General features: G+C 63.3%; 1 protein-coding gene across 1 annotated transcript in view; it reads right to left on the bottom strand.

Moving 5' to 3' along the window:
- The window catches only part of ANO1 (anoctamin 1), a 139,231-nt gene that overhangs the window by 53,436 nt on the left and 61,975 nt on the right, over positions 1-23,820 (bottom strand). The window contains exons 3-8 of the mRNA XM_058686589.1: positions 19,720-20,052; positions 8,101-8,199; positions 7,167-7,318; positions 5,692-5,746; positions 2,763-2,814; positions 386-451 (exon numbers count right to left, since the gene is read on the bottom strand). Coding sequence (XP_058542572.1) covers positions 386-451; positions 2,763-2,814; positions 5,692-5,746; positions 7,167-7,318; positions 8,101-8,199; positions 19,720-20,052 — 757 coding nt within the window. The remainder of the gene's footprint in view (positions 1-385; positions 452-2,762; positions 2,815-5,691; positions 5,747-7,166; positions 7,319-8,100; positions 8,200-19,719; positions 20,053-23,820) is intronic.

Here is a 23,820-nt window from a genome sequence, read left to right as displayed (position 1 = left end):
TCAAAGCCAAGTGCACCTGGCGGCCCAGAGCCAGGCCGCCTTTCTGGCGTTTCCTCCCCGGGTTCGACCAGGAGACGGTAAAACACATGCTCTATCGGCAGAATTAGGAAGACAGAGAGGACACCCCGAGAGAAAGTTCCACCTGGGAGGAGGGAGGTTCCCCGAACCTGCCAATCCACCAACTACCCACAGCTGCTGGAGGGCCAGTCTACAGACAAGAAAGGTGGATTGTAAGTGGTTAGAAAAGCTGAATCACGAGAAAAATACGGACGGGAAAATTGATGGTGTCAGAAAACACACATACAATTTGCAATTAGATTTTAGGCTGATTGGGAAAAGCCGGAGGGGAGGCCTGTGGGCCCCGCGTGGGGGCGGAGGCACTTACCGTATTTACTACATTTTCGCCTCTTACTTAAAAGGGCAGAGTCCTTCTTTCTTCCCTCTCCTTGCCCTGTTTGTACATCGGGCTATTAGTTACGTGAAAACGCCTGAAAGGACCAAAGCTGCATTTGGGGGAGAAAGCGCTCGGTGGGGCGGTGGCCGGGCCTCGACGGCTGCCCCAGGCCCTGCGCTGGGCGTGTCACGAGAGTCGCCATACCTGCACCTCCCGGGGCCCGGAGGTGTGCATTCGGCGCCCCGCCCCTGGAGACGGTGAGGTGGACGGAAAGGCAGAGCCGGCCACGCACGGGGAGCCGGAACTCTGATCTCGCGCACATCCTGGGGGCCCAGCGCGGCACACGAGTCTCCAGGAGCCCTTTCCTGGTCACAGAACCCTCTGCCTGGCCGAAGGGGCTCTTTGTAGGGGGTCAGTGGGTCAGGGTTTCCAGTGGCCTGGCCGGCCCATCCCGTACTACTCCACGGGAAAACGGTGGGAGAGTGTCTTCCTCAAATCCACTTAAAAAGAGACCGCCTCTTCGGTCAGTGACCTGGAATGCTCGGGGTACCTGAGGGACGCTTGGAAACCCAAGCCAGCGAGAGGTGGAAGCATACGGCTCACGCCCACCCGCGTGAGAACTCATCTGTAATAAAAGTGGACGTGGGTCTGATTCAGGTTCATTGGCTCTTTACTGTCCTAGAACACTCTCAACGTGGCGTTGCCACAGGGCCTTTGCACAGACTGCTCCCTCTGTCTGGACCCCTCATTTTCTTCAGATCTCTGCTCAGATGTCCCCTCATCAGAAAGGCCTTTCTGGTCATTGGTCCTAAATCCTCCTGGCATCCCTTCCGACTGCAGCAAGACAATGTTCTGGCTTTTCTGATTATTTATTATCTATTTCGTCCCCCAGAATGTAAATCCCCCGAGGGCAACAGAACCCATCAGTACTCGCTGCAAGGTGAATGTGTGACTTCGGAGGTCGGCAGGGCTTTCAGACAAGGGACCGAGGTGAAACGGGGTGCAGCAAGGACCCTTCACCTATCTGCTCTGCCACTGGGTTTGCCAGGGAACCGACAGGAACACTCAGAGACGTCCACCCCGGGGAAGACCCAGAACAGAGATCAACTCCAGCTGAGAAGCCCCCAGACCCGGGACCGCTTACAGACCTTCCTAGCAACCACGCGGGTTTGTGCTGGAAGGGACCCGACAGGCAGACTGAGGTCTGGGACACAATGCAGGGACGGCAGCCACACCTTCTCCCGTTTTTGGTGACCCGGGCCACCCTGGAAGCTCCTGTTCCCCCTGAGGTGGGCTGGGCCTGCGGGGACAGGTCTCCTGGGCTCCTCCTTGACCCGCGAAGGGGCCCCCGCTCCCACGGACTTAGGACACGGGCTTAGAGACTCCAGGCCCAGAAGGAGTCCCTGTGACTGGCCGTCGGGCATCCCAGCAGGACACGACAGCCCAGAGGGTCCAGCCTCCCCTCCCTCTGACTCCAGAGGGTCCAGCCTCCCCTCCCTCCGACTCCAGACGGTCCAGCCTCCCCTCCCTCTGACTCCAGAGGGTCCAGCTCTCCCTCCCAGCCCCCTCCCTGGGGGACGGGCCGTCCCCCAGCAAGCCCACCACACTCCTGCTCTCCGCTTGCTTCCGGTGGTACTCTCCCCTCTGCGGGAAGCCACGCATGTGAGGGTTCCCTGTCCTGCCACAGGCTCTGTGCCAGCCAGCACCACCCTGTACCCCTGGAGGGCGTTGTGCACACAGCTCTCAGCGGGGCGAAGGAGAGCTTAAGGAGAAGGGGGAGCGCTAGGCAAGGACGTTCCTTGGCTCCGAAGTCTCTCATTCTGGGGACCTCAGCCTGCCGCTGCGAGCAAGGGGCCTGCGCTGGGGTGGGGCCGGGGGTTCAACTCTGCACACCTCGGTGGGAAACGTCTGCATCTGTGGCTTGAGGCGCCCAGCCGGGCTGGTTCCGCGGCACGTTCGGAACCTGGGGCGCGTGCTTGACACGCGCCTTCCGGCGAGGCTTGGTGTGGGGCCATGTGGGTCCCTGGTGGGGTGCCTTCCGCCCCCGGCCGGAACCCTACTTCCCGCTGGACCGTGAAGGTCAACGGCAGGGGACAGGGCCTCGGTCACCCCTGTCGCGTCCAGAGGCCAGCGGGAGGCTCCGAACGGCACCACGGAAGCCTCGAGCAGAGAGAAGGCATCCTGAGCACCGGGCCGTAAAACGGCCCCGCGGTCCCAGAGCGGCCCTCCCGTCTGAAACGGTTAGACCAGCTGAAACCAAAACACGCTCAAAACCCCCAAACCGGCAGCCTGCCCCCCACGGAGACGATGGAGGCAAGATTAGCCCGGGGAGGGGAGCGCTGGGCTCAGGCCCCAGCAATGTCCTCACCCATGCTGTACTTGGCCTTGGTACACGTCGTTCTTTTCAGGATTTCATAGACCTGTTGCGGAGACAAGAGGGAGGGGCAGACGGTCATCCGGGCGGCAACGGCACGCAGAACCTGCCAGGCGGTGGCTGAGGAGGGACGTGGCCGAGCGTTACGGGCAACGACCCCCCACCGCTCTCTGAGGCAGCCTTCGTGAGGGTGCACAAGAACAGGGCCAAGGGCGTGGCGTTCTCAGGGATGCGTGTGACCGAGGGGTCCCGTGTCGCGCTTCCCTCCGCGGAGGCTGTGGGGTGCTGTTCAGGGTTGAGGGTTGTCCCCGGCGCCCTGGGGGATGGGCCGTCCTCCCTTTGGGCTGGGAAGGGAGTTGGCATTCAGAGCCACAGGGACCCAAGCAACAGCGCCCCTCCTGGGTGTACCCCTGGATCTTCTAGAAGCCCGAGGCGGGGACAGGTCTCGGGGTTCCACGCCACCGTGCGTCACGAGGCAACAGGGCGCGGGGTGCCTGGCGGAGGCCGTCTGGAAGGTCCCGCACCAGCCCAGCTCTGGGCCGTCTTCACTAACGAAAGGTTTCACCCGGTGGCCTCGAGAGCCCGGGCTTGGGAGCCTGCCCGGGTCTGGGCCTGGCTTCACGTGTAGATGTGAAGGGCAAGCTACCTCACCACCCTGTGCCTTAGTTTCCCCACCTGCAAAATGGGCTGAAATGACTGGCCCGAGGCCACAGAAGTGAGGGCGGGATCGCACAGGGCTCTCCCACGGCTGCCGGCCGCCCCCAGGCCCTGCTCCGTTCACCCCTGTCCTGCGTCCCCACCTGTCCCAGCCCCGGCCCAGCAACCTGGCCTCAGCAAACCCTCTCCCGAGGCCCAGGCCCTTCGCTGTCACTGTTCCTTCTGCCGCAAGCACTTGTGCCCGGAGACCTGAGGCTACGGGGCAACTGCCGCTGTTGCTCTGCCTCCTCACCCTGCTCTTGTCCCGGGGTGCTCCCTACCACCTGCCAAAGACATGCCTGTCGCCTCTCTCCTCCTGCCGGTGCTGGGCACACACCAGGTGCTCCACAACCGCCCATGGATACATGAACAAACCACTCAGTCAGGTGGCCCCCTCCCTGTCACCTCCCGAATCTAACTGGTGGCCCCGTCCTGACCTCGCTGATCCTCCCCTAAGTACCTCCTCCCCATCCATCTGGGGTCACGGCCCCCCTCATAACCACATCCGCCTCCACTGGCTGTCATCTTTCTAAGGACAGACCTGATCACAACCCAAACCTTGCTCTGCAGCCTTCTGTGGCTCCCTAGTGCCAGAGGCTGAAAGCCTGAGTCCCAAGACCGACATGTCCGGCCCTTCCTGCTGATCCTGACTCCTACCCACGTGCACACTGGGCAACCCTGATGCCAGGAGCATGGGGGGTGGGGGGGAGGCAGGAGGGGCTGTTGACCGCCATACCTTTGCCTAGAATGACCTTCCCCCAATGCCAGAGACTGTCAGGTCTCAAAGACCATGGGGCCGGACTAACCAAGGGCAAAGTTCTGGACGGCCAGTTTCTCTGGGGGTTGGCGGTTTACAAACTGGCCTTCGAGGTCTCTGGGGGAGGCCATCCCCAGCCCGGAGGTAAAATGGACCACTCTGTCAGTATTTAGCACCTGTGACCTGGGGGTCAGGGGCAGAGCTCTATTACAGAGACCCCGAATGAGATGGGGTCTAGAGCTCTCCGTTCACCTATGTTCCCCCTTCCTCAGCAGTGTGAATTCACGAATTTGCACCCTGCCCTGTACTTCTGGGGGCATCCTGGCAACCCCAGATCATGCAAAAAGCGGGGGCACGCGCACATGCTGAAACCGACACGTGACTCAGTCTCCCTAGCTGGCCGTCCCGACTCTCGCCCATTTCATGGTGACAAAGAACCGTGGCTGGTCCTCCTCCTCTCCCGTGCTCGAAGTCGGAGGGAGACGCTCCCTTGATGGCTACCTGGCAGCCCCCAGCTATGCCAGAGGGCCGATGTCCTTGCATAAACGAGTTCCTTCTCGTTTATTGTTATGAGACCTCATTGCCAGGATCAATCAGTAACACGCTGAGTGAAAATCACACTGTGCCCAGGTCACCCCACGTGGAGGTGAACCACCGCCCTTCGAGCAGGAAGCCAGAATCATCCTCGTTCTGACGCAGGCTCGGTGTCTCCGGAGGTCACGAGGCTGGGAGGGGACCGAGGGCGGAGGGCACCCAGATCTGCCTTCCCGAGCCCCCCTCGCCAACGCGACCGGCACCGCTGTCCCGCGCCCGGCCACCTGCCGGCCGGGGGACGCGGCCGCGAGGGGCAGTTATCTGTTCAAGGCCAATGGCTGCTCCCCCCGCCCCCCAGCCCTGCACGTCTCCCCTCCAGGCTGGGCTTTCTGGGCAGGGGAGGCAGCGGCGGTGGCCTGGCTGCGAGGTCAATTTCTGGTGTAGAGGAAAGTCGGGTCCCGAGCTGCGCGTGGCCCAGCCTGGCTGGCGGACAAGCCGGTGGCTGATGCATAAACATTAAACCGATACCTTGAAGAGGGCAGGGTGGCCTGGTCAGATCTCCAACTCCAGGGCATTCCTCTGGCACAGCCCCCGCAATCTACCCCGACCCACACAGCTTTGCCCCCCTGCCATCGCTCCTGCTGGGACTGGCTGCCTGGAACCCTCCGGGCCTGGGGCCCCACGATCTCCACTAAGGGCAAGGGCAGGGAGGCGGGGGAGAGACGCCGAGGGGTCTAGAGGCTCTCCTCCTCCCGAGGAGGGGCAGGGGCTCCCCCTGGGCCCCTGAAGCCTCCCCGTCTCATTATTCTAATTATTGCTGTCGCAGGCAATTAGAGTGGCCCTCCACCCGAGGCGTTCTGCCGAAATGGAATCATCACCCGTGTGTCCCCGGGGCCCCCCTGCTGGTGAGCCAGTGGTTCCCACGGCAATACTTACTATCGTGCTTCGGGTTTTGCTGTCGAAAAAGGAATCCTTGTCAGACAGGTCAAATCTGTTGAAACATTGGGTAGAAACAGACACACAGTTCACTGGGGTCACGGCTCTCCCGGTTTCCAAGGCCCTGGGAGGCCACGCCGTCCCCAGGAGCCGTGACCGTGAAATTGGGCAAGCTCCCTTCGGATGCCAGGGTTGAGCCAGCCCTGGGCGTCTGGAACGGTCCGTTTCGTCCCTCTGCCCCCCTCCGGGAGGCCCGCACACCCACGCCTCCCTCCTAAGGATCTGCTTCCTTCTGACGACACCCCCAGTCTCTGCTTCAACTGATGATGCCAACCCACCCTGGGATGTGTTACCCGCTCCCCCAGGCACTCAGGGTACAGCCGGGGAGGGTGGCTTTGTCCCCATGGAGCCTGCAAGCAAGCTGGGCTTGGCCAAGGGTGTCAGCCAGGGCAGAGCCGAGGGAGGCTGGGGCGTGGGGTGGGGGTGGGGTCCTAGAAGGAGGGCGTCTCCCTCAAAACCCGGGGCGCCCCCGTCCTGGAGCCCCCCTCCTGGAAGGAGCTGGGCTGGGGGCCGCTTTTTAAAAACTTCCTATCCCTGGCAGGATCGAGAAACACAGCGGAGTGCAGCACGTGGTCCTTGCCCTGTGACTAATACATCTGCCAGAGCAGGAGCCCCAGTTCTGAACCGAGAAACAGTTCTCCACGCCCCGGGAGACCAGTGGCATCTTGGTGACGCCCCCGCCCCCGCCCCGAGCTTGAAATCCACGTCCCACTGGGCCCAGAGCCCGAGCCCTCTCTGTTCCCACCACCGCTCACACTCCAGCTGTGTCCTGCGAGGCCCCATGGAAGCCGCAGCCACCAGCGACCCAGGGGGCTATGCCCCACTGCCCCTCGGGAGCCGAGTAGGAGGGAAGGTTCCAGAACAGGTGCCAGGCAAACCTGCTGGCCGCAAGTCCCTGGGGCGTCAGGACTCCAGCTGGGGCTGCTTTTCAGCTCCTGCCTCCCAGATGGAGCTCGGCAGCCTTCGGGAGGCACGGTCAACCGGACCCTCCCACTGGAACACATCCCGAGAGGGACGGAGAGGGACGGAGCGGGGCGGGAGGGAGGAGGTGCCCAGATCACCGCTTTGGGGCTTCGGGCCAAGGTGCAAGCATGCTCTCACTCGAGCCCACCCGATTTTTCCTAAGCGTCCCCCGGCAGAAGGACGAGACTCTTCGCCTCACAACTCCTCCGTGGACGGTGACCTTGGAGGGCACTCTTGAACCTCTTCTGTGCTCAAGAACCATAGGCTCTTATGAGGATGTGCTTCTGGGGCCGAAACTCCCACATCCCTGGGTGATGGGGAGCTTCCTTCGGCCCCAGGGGACTGGCCTGCAACCTGCATCTCTCAGGTCACCCACCGCGCTGCGGGGGCCACCCGGCAGGGCCCTCTGGGAAGGGACGAGCGGGCGGGGGGAGGGGTGTTTCCCCACTTACAGATGCTGCTTCTCCCGGGAGAAGGGGTAGGACAGTCTCTTTGTGGTCTGGGGTCTGTGCCCTGCCACCTTGGGCTGGATGGGGTCCGTGATCTTCTGGAGCACGGAGTTGATCTTTTTCAGGAGGCCACGGGTCTCGTTAATGTGATACAGCTGCAGAGCAGACCGGGAAGGGGGGAGTCTGCATCATCTGCTGAGCCGTGACCCTCGCAGTCTGTTCTCAGAAGGTCACAGAACCGCCCCTCCCCCCCGAGATGGCAGGTCCTGGGAACAGAGCTCCGGGATGGGCCAGAAGGCTCCCTCCGCGCCTGCTTTCCAGACAAACCCAGCGAGCCCGGCGGAGCCCGAGGAGAGCCCCGAAAGCGCACACCCTCCAGAAAACCTGCCCGTGGACTTTCCTTCATTTCAAAAGAGGTAATCCAGACGGTCTCAGTGGACCTGAGCAGCCGGGGGCTGATTTACGCCCGAGGACAGCTACGCTTCCTGCCTCCCTCTCTGCACGCGAAGGTAAACACGGACGCCTCGCTAAGCTTCAGGAACACGCTGTCAGGCCGATTCCCGGCCGGAAGTTTTTGGAGATTACAAAGAAAAATCCCAGCAAGCTAGGAAACGTAATTAAAAGGAGCCTGATGAATTAGCCGAAACACCGCAAGCAGGAAAAGCAAGACTGAGAGGCCTGTGTTTGTGTTTATAGCAGGTTCCTCTGACCCCTCTGCCCACGCCGATCTCTTGCTGGGGTTTGGTCCGGGGTCTCTAAAGGCCCCCCCGGGGCCGCCCCACACCCCCCACAGTCAGGACACGGGAGCCCACGGCCCTCGCTCGGCTTCTCACCACAGCCGAGGACCCCCCCCCCCACCCCGACCCCCCCGGTGGCATTTCCCCCTCCACGTGCCCGTGCGACACTCAGACCTCGGGGCAGGAACGTCAGCACCAACCTTCTTCGTCGGCATCTTCAGTTTCAAAAACTCGGCTTCTCTGCACAGCACGTTCCAGGGCGCGTGGATTTTTACAAATCCAACCCCGTGAATTTTAGTCTAGGGAGGAGAGAAGTGCTCGGTCAGCGCGGAGAGCCCGGGGTCGGGGACCGTCTTCCCCCGGGGGCACGACCGCGGCCGCTGGGGTGCTCGCTGACTCCTCCTGGCCCCCCTCCCTGCAGGGCGCCCGGCAGCCAGAAGGGCCTGGACCCGGGTCCCGGACTCCGGGACACCTGGGGCATTTTCAGGGACTCCAAGCGGCACGGCCACAAAAGAGGACCTTTCACAAGGGAGCTTGGGCCCGTTTGACCGGGGGGATACACGAGCCGCCCGGTGTCCCCGAGCAGGGACGGGCAAAGTGGAGGCGTCCCCACCCCCCAGCTGGATGTCTTCCCTCCGTGGGGCCAGGCCACGTCTCCACCTGTGCCCAGCGGACCCCTGCGGTCCCCCTGTGGCCCCTGCGTCTGCACCCACTGCCTCCACGCTCACGTGAGCGGACAGCCCGGTACAGGGGCTCGAGGGCGGGCCTGTTGGAGCCTGGCACCCCCCGAAACTGCTGAGAGCTCGGAGGAGGAATCGCTTCCCCCTGGGCCAGCGGGTCTGAGGGACAGCGAGGAACGGCCCGGGGCTACGGGGGCTGGCCGGCCGGGAGCTGCACGGCCAGGGGCTTTATCAGCGTGGACACCACGGCCCTTCACGGCGGGAACACGGGGCTTGGGGAGTAGAGTCACGGCCCAGCCTCCCCCCAGAATAAAAGCAGCACACAGTGCCTCAGCGCCCCCCGCCCCCCGGCCCCGGCTGTATATCCAGAGGGAAAAAGCCTGAACCTTGGAAAGATACGCGCATCCCACCCTCACGAGCACCCTTCACACGGCCAAGACAGGGGAACCACCGCGTCCAAAGATGGACGAGCGGGGAGAAGACGCGGTGTGTGTGCACCAAGGAGGATCACAGGCCACGATGTGGCAGAAATCCCGCCATCTGCCACAGCGTAGACGGACCCGTGCCTTCTGCTCCATGAGACAAGGCGGAGAAAGAAAACACCCCGTGGGACCCCCGACACGCGGGATCTTCGACGGCGGGTTTCACAGAAGCGGAGAATCGACCGCTGGCTGCCAAGGGAGGTGGGTCAGAGGCTACAAGCTGGCATTAAAGGAAGACGGGCTCTGAGGTCCCCGCGCAGCACGGCGATGCCAACACCGCGGAGATCCTCCGCGGTGGCCGCGTCCGAGATCTCACCTGGGCCACCGCCCCCCCGTTGGTGAGACACGTGAAGCCTCCGACACCCCTCGACCTATCTCCGAGCCCCTGAATTCTGGGTCTCGATTCCCTTGGTGGCTCCAACAGCCCCAAGGAGGTGATACGAGGCGCGCGCAACATAACGGACGTTCTGAGCGCCCAGAGATAACCAGCGTGCCCCGTGGTGGTGACGTCACCGCGACCAAAAGCGAAGAAACACGGCTCGTCTGTGAGCCAGAGGCGCCTGCGGCAGAGGGGCCTGCAGCACACCCGATTCCTCGAGGGGTCCCCCCACCCGGGCTCGAAGGCCGGGCTGCCCCAGAGGTCCCGCCCGGCTCTCCTTTCCACGGTCCTGAGACGTAAGGGGACCGACCGGGAGTCTTGGCAAAAGGGGCCCAGGATGTGGAAGGGAGGGTGTCACCTGCGTGAGCCCAGCATCCAGACTCGGGGCCCAGGCTCCGTGTCGCGTCCCCAGCCCGGGAGTGGGCACAGCGCGTGGCTTCGTTGCAGGTTCGGGGGGAGAAACAATGGGGCCAAAGTCACGTGGGGAAGGATGCTAAGAGGAACATCCTCCATGGGCCAAATACACCCGCCCACCAGCCCGCGAAGCCGAAATTCACAGGAACCCAGGAGAACGCGGGCAGCTGGGCGGCGGGAGGCAAAGCTTCCAGGTTGGCACAGACAGTGACAGGCGGACCCCACCTGCACCCGGCCAGGGGAAGGGGGTCCTCCCCGACGCCGAGCTCCATCTGGGGCTTCCTCCCCATCCCAAGAGAGGGGGGCAAATGCCCTCTGGCGGAATCCCAGCCCGCCCGTCCTCTGCCAGAGCCCCCACTCCCCTCGGGGGCCAGGGGAGTCGTCCTGTCCGGGACCCTGGCCTCAGTGCCACCGCAAAGGCCTCCTCTGTGCTGCCCCAGCACGAGGGCTGGTCCCGCTCAGGGGCCTCGGCCTCCCGGCCCCACTGCCCACGGGCACGGCGCACACGCCCCACACGTGCTCGTCCAGTGAGGGGACGAAAGCCAGACACAGGAGGAACGACCGTGACGGCGCTGAGACCCGCTTGGCGCACGGGTGTGCATGGACTCAGCCCGAACACAAGCCTGGGGGGTGGGGCTGGGCCTCACTGCTGTCCTCGTCTTGGAGCTGGGGACCCCGTGCAGGCTCATGACACACACTGCGCGGCTTAAAATGACGCAGATTCGTTCTCTCACGGTTCCGGGGCCGGAAGTCTAAACCGAGCTGCCCTCGCGGCCACAGTCCGCCCGGAGGCTCGAGCGGGAAGGTCCTGCCTGGCTCCTCCAGCCGCTGGGGGCTCCAGGCGTCCCTCCAGCCCCCGCCTCCGCCACCACGTGGCCTCACCTGTGTGCCTCCATGTTTCAAACCCCTCCTTTCCCTTCTAAGGACACCTGTCATTGGGTGGAGGGCCCGCCCTAAATCCCGGGTCGTCTTGCCCAGAGACCCTGAACTCCATCCACAAAGACCTTTCTTCCAAGCAAAGTCACATTTGCGGGTGCCAGGTGGATGCCGCTTTGGGGGCCACCGTTCAGCCCGCCACGCGGGTCTAGAGCTGCAGCTCTGAGCCCCGCAGGGCTTTGTGCAGGGAGCCTGTCTACGTGGTCAGAGGAGCTTCCAAGAAGCCTGGGCCCAGGAGCTGGGGCCTGAGGTTGCCTCAGAGGGACCAGCCAGGACCAGGGTGCTCGGGACAGAGGCCCGACGGGTGAGGGCTTCAGGGGCCCCAGGGTGCCTTACCCAGCGCAGGGGGCTCTGGGGAGCGGAGACCCCATCCTCCTCCAGGGCCGGCGCGTCCGGCAGGCACCGGATAAGGTCCTGAGGTTGGGTGGCCCGAGTCAGCACCCTGTCCCAACCCTGTGTGTCTCTGGTGAGTGATTCAACCTCTCTGAGCCCGTTTCCCCATCTGCAAATCTCTGCAGCGTAAGACTTGATGCATCCTCAGGGCAGCCCCTGGTGCCCCTGGCGTCCCCACCCAGCCCCCCGGCGGGCAGGAGAGGTCACTCTGTTACTTCTGCTCAGGAACGCCTCCCCTTGGCCACGGGGCAGCCGAGGCCATGCGGCTAACGTGCACGGGCGCCCTTGGCCAGCAAGCCCGGGGAAGCCCCGGCGGGCACCGAGATCTGAGAGGCCGCAGGGCCCCGGGTCCCGGTGACTCACGGGCGCAGGCCGACCCCACGGGGCATCCGGGGCGGGGATGAGTGACCGTCAACAGCCCACACGCAGCAGGAGGCTGTCTTCCCGTGTCACAGACCCGGGTCTATTTCTGGGCACCGCTCACCCACCCACAAAGACCCGAAATCCACTCTCCTGAGTCCCACGGAGATTTGTGTGGGTAGCGACGAAGGAGCTGGTGCCTGTGGCCGGCCTGCCTGGGAAAGCACGCTCCTCTGTTTACGTGAGCAACGAGGTCTCTCCCAGGAAACATCTGGCGGGATTTGGGAAAGGGGCCGTGGGACCAGTTCGGAAAAAAACACATGTGGGATGTTCTCGGACGTGGTGCCCGGCCTGACCGCAGTCTGCCCCCAGCGGGAAGAAAGCGCGAGAGGGCCGGGTCCCCGTTTCCCCAGCCGGATGCCCGGAGCAGCGAGGGGCGGGAGCGCCCGCAGGCCCCTGGCGCTGTCCTGGGCAGGGGCAGGGGCAGGGCCCCCGGCGCCCAAGCCGAGGACATGCCCACCTGGCCAGGAGCTCTCCGGGCGCAAACTAAGTACGTTCAAGTCTCTGTTCTGAGCCAAACTCGCAAAAACTGTGACCTCGCCAGAACTGTTTCCAGCACTTTCCTTTCAGAAGGAAGCAGAAAGTCACAAACCAAACAAAATAACATCCCCACAGGGGACTCGCGGAGGTTGAGCGCCGCAAGGGCTCCCCCCACATCCCCACGGCCGCCATCTGGTCGCGGCCTCCTCCGGCAGCTGAGGGCAGCTGAGGGCTCGGGGATTGCTGGAAGGTTCTCGGCAGCAAGGACCAGGCATGGGCGGTTTCTGGTTGCCCTTGGCTCCCCAGAGCGCTCCGGGCAGCACCGTCTCCTCGCCCCCCTCTGACCCCCAGGCCGCTTCACGCCCCGCAGGCACCTTTCTGGCTGCCGCAGGGAACTGACTGAGGGAACTGAGGGTCCCCGGGGTGCTGGTGGCACCAGGAAGGTCTCCGCGGCAGCTCCCTCCCTGTGTGCTGACCCTGCCCCGGCTCCACGGGCGCTGGCTCTGCTGTCCCCAGCAGGGACGCCTGAGCTCAGTCCGGAAGGGGAAGCCCAGGAGGGGCTCAGGCTGGCCCCCCGACCACCACCCGGGCCTCAGCTCCCGACGAGGACCTCGCAACGCCCACCTGGCACAGGTCCCCTCCAGACCCTGCCCTCGGAATGCCGGGCCTGCCCTCGGGGAGGGGTCCTGTTCTCTGCCACAAATAGGTTTTCGTGGCCCGTGACGCCCGGTGCCGCGTGTTCCGCCAGGCGCATTTTCCGCGGCACGGGTGTCTGTCTGCTCTTCTGGTCGGCACCAGTGTCCCGCACGGATGTGACCTGGAACACTGGTTCTGGGCCAGAGATGTCCGTGTGGCTGACCACGGATCCCCTGATCCTAGGGACGGAGAGGGTGCCTGGTGCCCTGGGTCCCTGGAGCAGGTGCTCGATGACGCTTGCCGAGTGGGCCCAGGGGGGAGGAGGGCGAGGCCACCCCTGCCGAGCACCCGCAGGGCGCAGCCTGGGGCGGTCCCCTCCCCGACCCGCTGGCAGGTACCGCCGTGCCCCGGCTCGGGGCAGCTCGACCCTGATGGGTTCATATCTGCCCCCCACCCACATGGCGTCCCGGAGTCACCCTCCGTCACCAGGCGTGTGGTCTGCTAACGGGCATGCCCCGCGTCACAGTCTCTGCTGACCACGTCTACGCTGTCCAGGAGGAGCGGTCACGTCGTGCACTGGGGCAACCACGCCTCCTACACCATCACACCGCTGCCACCAATCAAGGCTCAGGTGAGCTGGGGGGAGGCCGAGAACGGGAGCGAGGACAGGGCGGGGGGCATCTGTACCCCCAGTCCCTGCCACGGGCTCTGCCCCAAGGCCTGGTGTGCTGAGGGAATGAGTGATAAATAAATCACCAAAAATAGTCATTCGCAGTCCTTGTTCTGTGAAAGGCAAAAAGTAAATAAAATAAACGTCACAGCCTCAAAGGAGCTCAAGGGGTAAGAGCAGGGCGCTGATGGGCTCAGAACGCTGACCAAGGCTGGGCCGTTCCCAGGGCGGCCCCAGGCCCACCCCCTGGGGAGCTGGACATCCCTGGAGACCCCCAGGAAGGGCCCTCCCCCTCCACACACGGGCAATTGCAGGGAAGGTGGTCGTGGTGCCGGGCAGAGCAGGAGAAGGGGGAGGGGAGGAGGTGGAGATCGCCCTGAAAAGTCCTGGCCCCCAAACTCCTCGGATCCAGTGCATCCGGGGACCTCAGCCTGTGACCTTGGTTCAAGGTGGTTCCAGCTGTAACGCCCTCAGATGGGTGATGCAGACAAGCCCCAAGCCTCTCCGGACGAGGGCCCCTTCCTCCTAGGCCTTGGGGGCCCCCGGGCATGTAAAGGGCAGGGGCCGGCGGACGAGAGGGCGAGGCGCCCCAGGATGAGAGGTGGCCGGGGAGAACGTGCACAGGTCCTCCTCCCCGCCCCCAGCCAGGGGACGCAGAAAGGATTACATGAATCACAAACCAGCCATGTTTACCTCGTTCAAAGAAATAAACATCAAGTCAGAAAGGTCCCGCAAAGGACAGGAAACCACGGAAAAAGTGACACAGCCAATTTGGGAAAGAACCAAGCAGAACTTCCAGAAACAAAAACATGTCATAAGGAGCCCTAACGCTCAGCAAACGTGTTTGAAGATCCTCCCTGCCTGCAAGGGGAGGGTCAGAGGAGTCGGTGAAGCGTCCGACTTCGGCTCGGGTCACGATCTCACGGCGCGTGGGTTCGAGCCCCGCGTCGGGCTCTGTGCTGACAGCTCAGAGCCTGCTTTGGATCCTCTGTCCCCCCCACCTCTCTCTCCCGGGACCACGGCAACCCTTCCCACCACCAGCCACAGTCACCCCGTGTCAGTGTGGTGCACGAGGGGTCCCCACGCACCAGAGGACCCTGCCCTGCCCAGATATGCCTTCTGATTCCCGTCTGGTGGGAGGGGTCCCGGGGGGCTGCGGGCAAGGAGCTGTTTGCTTTCCAGCCTTCCCCCAGCACTCCGTGAGGAGGGAAGGGCCATCATCCCCATTTCACAGGCAGGAAAACTGAGGCCCAGAGAGGAGAAGCCCCCCGGCTGCCCCGGCCGAGTGGGTCTGAACCTCACTGGGAGCTCGGAGGCCGACCTCCCCGCCGCACTGTGCACCCCCGAAGCTCGTCTGGAAACAGCAGCCACTCCTCCTGACTCGCTTTTGAAAAGCAACATCCACGCTAACAAAGATGGGAAACCCTTGCCTCGGGGGCCACGTCAGCTCCGGGGCAGGCATGCCGAGAAGCACCGGCCGGCCAGCCTGGGTGCAGAGGTGAGCCCCCGTCAGCAGCATGAAAGCAAACAGACGTGACAGGGTTCCTGCGTCCGTGGCCTCCACAGCTCTACCAAAACCAGGGTCAAGTTCAACCCCGGGGCAGGATGGGCCCCAGCCACCCCAGCACACACAGCCGGGACTTGAGCGCGTGGCCTTCTCGGCAGTGACCCGCGGACATAAATAATGTCCGGCAGGCTTTGAGGCCAGACTTGAAAAACGCTGACGGGTTTCAGTGGCAAGGAAACGTTGTCCTCCGTTTGGTGGGAAGCCCGGACGCTGGCCCCGCTGCGGTGGGTGGGGAGGGGGCGGACACCGCCCTCCCTTCCCGCCACTTCCTGTCATGCCGTCCTGGGGCCTCTGACACGGAGCCCTCCTGGACCTCGTGTCCAAAACGGACGTGTGGGGCCACCCTCCGGATCGCGGCACCGAGGCCTGTCCGCCCCGGGGTCTCTCCCTTCCAGGCGTCTGGGACGTGGTTTTCAAATGGGGTTCCTCGGAGCCTACGGTGCCTGGGGGAGGACAGTGCGGAGGGGAAAGATGGGGGACCCTCGGCCACAGGCTCCACCTTTACTGTCCTGTACCCGGGGTGGGGGGGGTGTGTGTGAGGGACAATGTGTCTCCCGTGCCCCGTGCGCCCTCGGCCCAGCATAGCCACTGCTGGGGTCTCTGTCCGGGGCTGCCTCTGGGGGACCGAACAGTGCACGGCGGGGGGCTCGCGTGGACACTGGGGGGCCCATCTCGGGGGATGCTTCTGCTGGCTCGTGGAGGAAAAGGCCTGCCAGCTCCTCACAACTCCAAGTACGTTCCGGGCTCCTCAGCCACCATGCACCCTGGGAGCTGGTTAGAGATGCTGCTCAGGCCCGCCCCCGGCCTGCTAAGTCGGAGCGAGCATCCTGACGGGACCGCCCCCCCCCCCCCCCCCCTCCCCGAGTGTTCCTGTGCGTCTCCGGGCCCTGCAGCCGGACAACCTGCCTGAGGCCAGACCCCGCCCTCCAGACCACCTGCCCCGATCTGCCCCCAACCACGAGCCACGCCTCTCCTGCCCACCGCGGGCACCCTGAGATGCCCGCTCCACCGCAGCCTCAGCTGTTGCGGTGGGTGTGTGGCGTCCCCCCAAAGAGACGTCCACGTCCTAACCCCAGAATCTCAGAACGGGAGCTTATTTGGGTATAAGACTCTGCAGATGCGCTCAAGTTAAGACGTGGTCACAGCGCGGGAGGGCAGGCCCTTACAAGCAAAGGAGACACGTGGAAGGCGGCCCTGCGGAGGCAGAGGCTGGAGGGGCGCGGCCACAGCCCAGGGATGCCGGGGGCCCCCTAAGCTGACGGAGGCAGGAAGGACCCTGCGCTTGAAACCTTCAGAGGGAGCACAGCCCTGCCGAAACCTGGATTTTGGACATCTGGTCCCCAAAACCGTGAGACTCAATCTGTGGTCATTTGTTCGGGCTGCCCCAGGTCACTAACCGGTCCGCGTCCCTAGGACGTCATCCCAGGACGTCTTCAAAGCAATAAACCTCCTGACTTGGGAGAAAGGCCCCGTCGGGGCGCACATTCTGCCCAGGAGCAGTGCGGCCTTGCACGCCCGCTGGCCTCTCGCGGAGCAAAGGCAGGTCACGTCCGTGCCCTGGTGACCTCTGGGCGGCTGCCCGGTCGTGGCCGCAGAAGGCCGGGCCAGCAGAGTGCAAGAGGGGCCCTCATCCGGGGCACCTGGGCAGCTCAGTCGGTTGAGGGTCCCACTCTTGATTTCGGCTCAGGTCATGATCCGGGGGTCGTGGGATCAAGCCCTACGTAGGGCTCCGTGCTGGGAAGCCTGCTTGAGGTTCTCTCTCCCTGCCCTCCGCCCCCCGCCCCATTTCTCTCCCTCCCTCTTTTCCTCTGCCTCCTCATCCAGGCTATCGATGTAGGGTTTCTCCACCAGGAGTGATACTGGGTCCTGAGGACGTCTGGAAACCTCTGAAGCGTTTTGGTGATCGGGACCTGGGGGCGCCACCGGGGCATGGCAGAAGCCCCTCCTTGAAGAGTGACTCCCCACCTCACGAGCGTTTGAGTATCTGATGGAACGCACGGGTTTTTCTCACCAGGAAAGTGCACCTAAGCCCCGGTGCCGCTTCCAATCGGGTCAGCTTGCACAACTGGGTTCTCCTGGGGGCTATCCTATTTCCAAAACTGCCACCCTTCGCTCCTTGTAATCGGAGCACACACACCCCCGGGAGTGATTCATTAGCCAGGACGTCTCTCCTTGAAATCAAGGCGACAGCCGCGGTCTGCTAATCACGCTGGCAGGGGCCGGCACACACCTCAGCGGCCGCGCCCAGACGGTCTCTGAACAGATTCTGGTTCTGCCCGTGTCCAGCAGGGCGGGGGGGGGAGGCACCAGGCAAAACCAGGCGGATGGTTTTGCCAACCGCCTTGGGCCCTGGCCATCTCCGATGGAAGCTCGGGGGTGAGAGGGGCCCTCGTAGAACACGGTTTATGACTCGAGGGACCCCGGGAGGGAGACGACACGGCCTGGCTTCAGCCGCTGGAGACTGGAGCCGCCCGGTGCTGCTTTCGCTTTTAAAACGACCCGCATCCACTGCTGAAAAACCTCTTTTAGCCATGGGGCAAAACTTTCAATGAAATTCTTAGGTCTTATTGGGAAAACCGGATCTGTTGTGGGACAGTGACTACCATATCTCCATTTCCTTTTTTTTATTATTATTTAAAAAAATTTTTTTTTCACTTTTGAGAGAGAGAGAGAGAGAGTGCTTTCGTCAGTGGGGGAGGAGCAGAGAGAGAGAGGGAGACACAGAATCCAAAGCAGGCTCCAGGCTCCGAGCTGTCAGCACAGAGCCCAAAGCAGGGCTCAAACCCACGAGCCGTGAGATCACGACCAGAGCCAAAGTCGGACGCTCAACTGGCTGAGCCTCCCAGGCGCCCTTCTGTGTTTGCTTTCTACTTCAAAGTCACGATCACATCCTGTGAAGTTTCAAGAAAGGCATGTGTGTTGCAGTGGACTTGGAAAGGCTCCTCCCCCTCCTCCAGATGAACCATAACACGTGATTTAACGTTAACGACAGCCCAGGATTTGCCTCGTGCCAGACTCGAGTTAAGCCCCTGCCCTTTGCTCACGATCACCCACTGATACAAACACGACCGCCATTCCACGTTACAGATGGAGAAACTGAGGCCCACGCAACCCCGTAAGCCTTGCGAAGGGCAGGCCAAGGCTCTGGGATCTGGCCGGGGTCAGTGCGCATTGCCACACCTCGGGGGGGGCCTTCCAGGCGCAAGACTCTGAAGCCGTCGTCGGGAAAGAATGACGGGAACAGGGAGCACATCCCTTAGTGGACGGACCAGGCACAGGTAGCTCGGAGCCCAAGCTCGCCCAGCAGCCTCTCCTGCCTCCGACGGAGCCCGTTGTCTCCTCCAGCTACGAAGCGCCACGTCAGAGCTGAGCCCACACAGTGGCCACGTTGTTCGGACAACAGCACGGGGCTGGCCGGGCGGAACGTGCCGGAAGTCAGCGCACCGACGGCTCCCCTCTTCTGAGCGGCCCAGGGCTCAGGTCTCAGACAAAGTGAGGAGACAGAAAATCCCAAGGGACGGGCACTGCGCGCCCTGCCCTCGAGAGAGCCGTCTGCAGTCTCCTTAGGACCCCGGACATCAAAGCTCACACGCCCCTCCAACGGGAACCACTCCAGCCGCAGAAATCAACCCCCGCCAGGGAGCCGAGCCTCCGAAGGAGAGAGTCACCCAGAGAAATGCTCCGTGTGCAGCACGAGATCCCTCGACCGCTAGGTCAGGGGAGAGAGAGGCCCCACCACGCGTTTTCGGACGCGTTCGGGGCCAGCACTCTGAGCGTGTCGGGAAAGGGCGTTCACACCAGCTGACTCCGCCGACTGGCTTGCTGGTCGGAGGACCCCAAAGGCGTCCCTCTCGCCAGACCCAAAGCATCCATCGTTTAAGGACGCGGTGGTTCTCGATGATACGCGGCAAACTGAAACCAACTTTTAAACACGCACCGTTGGCTCACGACTCCCTCAGGCCGCCTGCTGACTACTCGCGCTGCTCTTAACGTGTCGCAGAGACTTTTGCTCCTTCTCGGCCAGTCTGCACGGTGACAGCGCTGTGGGTGAGGGGCCTGTCCCCCCAGTGCTCGCGGAAGGAACCCCCCACCACCCTGTGCACAGAGAGGTTAAGGAGCTGGCAGGGGAGGGCACGGCAAGCTTGCCGAGAAGTAGAGGGAAGCACCGACTGTCCCAAGGGCTGCTGAGGCCCCGCTCCCGGCCGCTGCCCGGCCTCCCGCCACCGGGGCGGCCCCGCACCCCGGGTGACTCAGCCTTTCATTCTCCCCAGAACGCTTTCCTTCGAAAGATGCTCAGGCTTTGCCAGGGACAGGCGTTCCAGAAAACGGTTTTATGGTCGGGGGATTTCAGAGCACCAGAGCCCCCAGAGATCAAGCCAGACTGACCTCCCCACCTGACAGATTGAGAAACTGAGGCCCCAGAAGGGCCGAGGTCAGTCTCCAGGAGAGCTTCATCCTCAGTCCCTGGGGAGGGACACGTCTTCCTTAGGGAAGGACGTGACCAGAGCAGGAAATGCCCTGACCCCGAAGGCCAGCCCCTCCCCGAGAGCAGGTGTCTCCGGGGCTGGTGGTGCGGGTTGCTGGCTGGGGGGTCTCCCCCAAACCCGAACAAGCGATTTCTGCCCAACCTTAACAGGAGCGGCCTTTGCGTCGGCCCTTGTCGGAGAGCAGGCTAAAGCCAGAGGACCCCTCGCCGCACCGCCTTCTGGACACAGGGCCGGCCTGCGCACCCCGCGCGCCCACAGGAAGCGGGGACAGTTACCTCCTCGTCCCGCTCCAGCTCCAGGCCGGCCTCCAGGAGGTTCCCCTCGTACTCCTCCCTGCGGAAACGCTTGTCGTCCTCATGGTAGTCCATCGGGGGCTCGGGCCCCCCCGCCGCCCCCACGTCCCCCTTGCCCGGCAGCGGCTGGTCCTGCCTGGTGCCGCGGGCTGCGGGGGCCGCGTCGCCGTGCTGCACCCTCCTGGCCAGGGTCCTGCTGCCCGAGGGCCTCTTGGGGTGGTACACCAGGATGTAGTCCACCTTGCGTCTGCCGTCCCGGAAGTAGAGGCCGTGCTTGCACTCGGCGTCGGGGTCCACGGACAGCGAGTTCAGCAGCTGCGAGGGGAGGACAAATCACCCCTGTCAGACCGTCAGGGGCGGGCCCGTGGAGGGGAGCGGGTTTCCTAACCGCCCGAGCGCCCACCCTGGGGCCGGCAGGGTGGGCGCACGGCGGCCCCGTCTCCGTGGAGCCGGCGTTCGAGGAGACGTTCGCCGTCACTGACGCAGGGAGGCCGGGCCGGACCCCCCCCCCCCCCCCCCCCCCCCCCCCCCCCCCGCTCGGGAGGCCTCCCGGTCTGCGGAGGTGGAGTGGGCCTGCTGGGAGGGCCCGGCCTGCTTGCAAAGGCGGCCAGAAAAAGTGCAAGACCACCCACCCCCTCCAACCCGGGGAAGTGACCTTTATTCGCTTCCCCAGGGTCCCCGGCCGGGGCGCTCGGGTCCCGTGCCTACAGATCTCAGCCTCTGATGGCCGGCGTGCAGGGTAACTTCCCGGCAGCATGGCCGTGGGCCCTCGCCTGGCCCGGTTCCAGCTCTGACGCCAGTTAGCTGTGTGTTAGTCTGGGTCCCCCAAGGCCAGAGCCTGAGTTGAGTGCGTGGGTTCAGAGGTTTACCCGAGAGGTCGTCTCGGGGGCCAGAGTCAGGGTGAGGGGAGGTGGGCACAGAGGGAGGGGCTGAGAGAGGCGGGCTGCAGGCAGGGTCACGGCCTGGGGCAGCCGGGCTCCATCCTGGGTGGTTGTCTACCTACTCCTGGGCATTAATTCCACTTCCCAGGTGGCCTCCACCTGCTCCGCACCCAGGGGGTGCCCTGGGGTGGGCCGAGGGGTCGGGGCAGGGCCCTGACAGGGGCTGCTCTGCATGGATTTGCTTGCCTCAGTTTCCCTGTCTGCCTGAGGGGCTCTAGAGGGCCAACGAGACAGAAATGGGGGACTGAGGAATAAAAATTAAAACCGCCAGGCGCCTGGGTGACTCAGTCAGTTAAACGTCCGACTTCAGCTCAGGTCACGATCTCACGGTCTGTGAGTTCGAGCCCCGCGTCGGGCTCTGGGCCGACGGCTCGGAGCCTGGAGCCTGTTTCCGATTCTGTGTCTCCCTCTCTCTCTGCCCCTCCCCCGTTCATGCTCTGTCTCTCTCTGTCCCAAAAATAAATAAAAAACGTTGAAAAAAAAACATTTAAAAAATAAAATAAAATAAAATAAAATAAAATAAAAAAATAAATAAAAAATAAAAAGTTGAACTATCGGGGCACCTGGGTGGCTCAGTCGGTTGAGCGTCTAACTTCAGCTCAGGTCACGATCTCGCGGTTCGTGGGTTCGAGCCCCACGTCGGGCTCTGTGCCGACGGCTCGGAGCCTGGAGCCCGCTTCGGATTCTGGGTCTCCCTCTCTCTGCCCCTCCCCGCTCACGCTCTGTCTCTCTCAAAAATGAATAAATGTTAAAAATGTGTTAAAAAGCTCAGCACAGCTGCACTGCCACTAACACTCAACGCGAATTTCTAGAACTCCAGTGGGATTTCGCTGGTTGCCGAGGGCAGACAGGTTAATCAGCAAACGGGTCTTCGGCAGGAAGGGAGAAGAAATAAAATGATGCTGGAAGCAGCCTCATGAGCAGCTCTCCTCTGAGCCGAGCCTCAGTCCTGCAACCTGACCTCCCGGCTTTCACCCCATCCCTGCCATCAGTCCTAGACACGCACCTTCAGCCAGGAATGCGGCCCCCGCCCCCCCCGCCACAGGGCGTGAGCCTGGCACGTGGCTGAAGGCAGGCCCCAGGCCCCATGGTTCGAGGACAGAGCCGTGCTCAGAGTCTCCCCACAGGGTCGCCTGGGGACCCAGGATGCCCCCCGACCCCCGCACTGGGCTCCAACGGGCCTTGCACGTGGTCAGGAGAAGCCGTGGGAGTCCCGAATTTCGGGGCTGATGGTCTGTGCTAGGTCCGAGGACACCTGGAGGGCGGGGGCCCCCGTGCGATCATTTCCTTCCAAATGTCCGGCTCGGGGGCAGCAGGGAGAGAGGAGAGGGAGAGAGGCAAAGTGATGGATGCACGCCTGGAGGGAGAGGGGCATTTGGGCCTCACCCCTGGTTAGGGAGGGGGGCGTCACGCCCCCCCCCCCCCCCCAGTCGCAGTCTTCCTGGCTGGTATCAGGATGCTCACAGCCCGACAGGGCGCGGCCTGCACCCAGGGCCGGCAGGTGGCTGGACGTGAGCGGTCGATTTCCACCTGCAGCGACTGGGAATCTAGGGTCACCTAGGTGGCCTTCACGGGACCTGGCAGTGTGGATGCCCAGCTGGCTTGCTCTTACGGGTGTCCATCCGGAGACTCGTGGGTGAGCAAGGGCCAGGGCCCCACCTGCGCGGGCAGGGTGGGAGGAGGAGGGGAGAAGGGAGTCCCAGCCCCGCCAAGCCCCGCACGGGACACATCCGCCAAAGACCCCAGCCTCTTTTCAGGGTCCTGAGAGGCAGGAAAGAGCGGCTCTCCTCCTCTCCTCTGGGAGGCAGGGGGGGATACAGCACAGGTGGGGAGGCTGAGCCCAGCCCCGAGTCCCGTCTGCACACCCAGGGCACCCCCCCCCCCCCAGTAACTGGGACAGGGGCGACACTCTTCCTGAGCTCAGGGCACGTCCTCTCACTGAGTCCTGACCTGATGAGGGAGCACTGTGGTACAGTGGGCAGGACTATTTCCCACACAGCGGGTGGAGGCTCACCCGTGGGAGGAGGTCAGCCCACGCTGCGGGGGCCGACTGCCTTCGCTAACCTGCCTGTACCGACTTCCCTAGCTTCCTCTCCCCACTCCCGCAGGCTCTGCCCGAGTCGGGACATCCGTGTCCCCTGTCCTCGCCTCCGCACACGCCGTGTTCCCTCCCTGCAGGTGCCTCCCTGCTTCCCGGACGTGGGGCCAGTCCCCATCCCCAGTGCTCCGGGGGCCCCCGGTCACTCCGGCCAGCAGAGTCTCTTGGGCTGGGGCTGTCTTGGGACCATCTACTCACGAGGTGTTAACTCCCAGGAGCAGGGTGGTGGGATCCCCAAAGCCGGGCCAGGGACCCCCCTTCACACAGCTCCATCTAGAACCAGCTACACACACAAGGGGCTTGGCACCTGCCAGGGGCCCTGCAAATGCTCCTGGGTGGCTGGGATAATGCCTAGTATTGAACAAAGTGGACAAAAAAAAAAAAAAAAAAAAAAAGCTGTAGTGAATGGGGAGGAAATTCAGAGTGAGCCCGTCAGGTCAGAGGACAGGGAAGTGGGTCTGGGGACATCCAAGAATCCCCCACCAACACGAGACAGGGAAAAGTTAACCGGGTTCAAAACTGAACACTAACCATCTGTCTGCTGGGGCCTGATCGTGACCTTTCAGGGCCTTTGTAGTCCGGGGGAGAGAAAAAATATCCCTGAAACATCTCCCCCCACCTGGCGGGAGCGGCACGGAGGCCTCGTCAGGAATGGCTGTCCCTTCTACCCGCATTCCAAGACCAGCTGAGCACTTAGCTGTGCTACCCCAGGTAGCTCCTTCTGGAACCTTCCTCGCAAAATGGGGGCCAGGGGGAATAATAAAACCCCCCTCGTATAACACGACTTCCCTCAAAGGGTTACTGGAAGGATTAAACATGTCTATACACAAAGAGTTCACACCAGGCCCCGGCATATAAAGAACCCACAAGAGGAGTTTGCTGTAAGTGGAAACTGAGACAAGAACAGATAAAGAAATAGGGGAGGGCAGGGGAAAGACAATCCCATGGTCCAAGTGGACCACAAGTGAAAGACGGTGGGCTGCACCGTGGGGACGGGCAGGAGACAGCCCAAAGCACTGGTGCGAGAGTCCCTGATCTCCCTCA

Source organism: Neofelis nebulosa, chromosome 10 (genome assembly GCF_028018385.1).
Source record: "Neofelis nebulosa isolate mNeoNeb1 chromosome 10, mNeoNeb1.pri, whole genome shotgun sequence".
In the NCBI taxonomy this organism is placed as follows: domain Eukaryota; kingdom Metazoa; phylum Chordata; class Mammalia; order Carnivora; family Felidae; genus Neofelis; species Neofelis nebulosa.
Note: the sequence above shows the minus strand (reverse complement) of the source record. Positions and strands in the feature narration are given on the sequence as shown.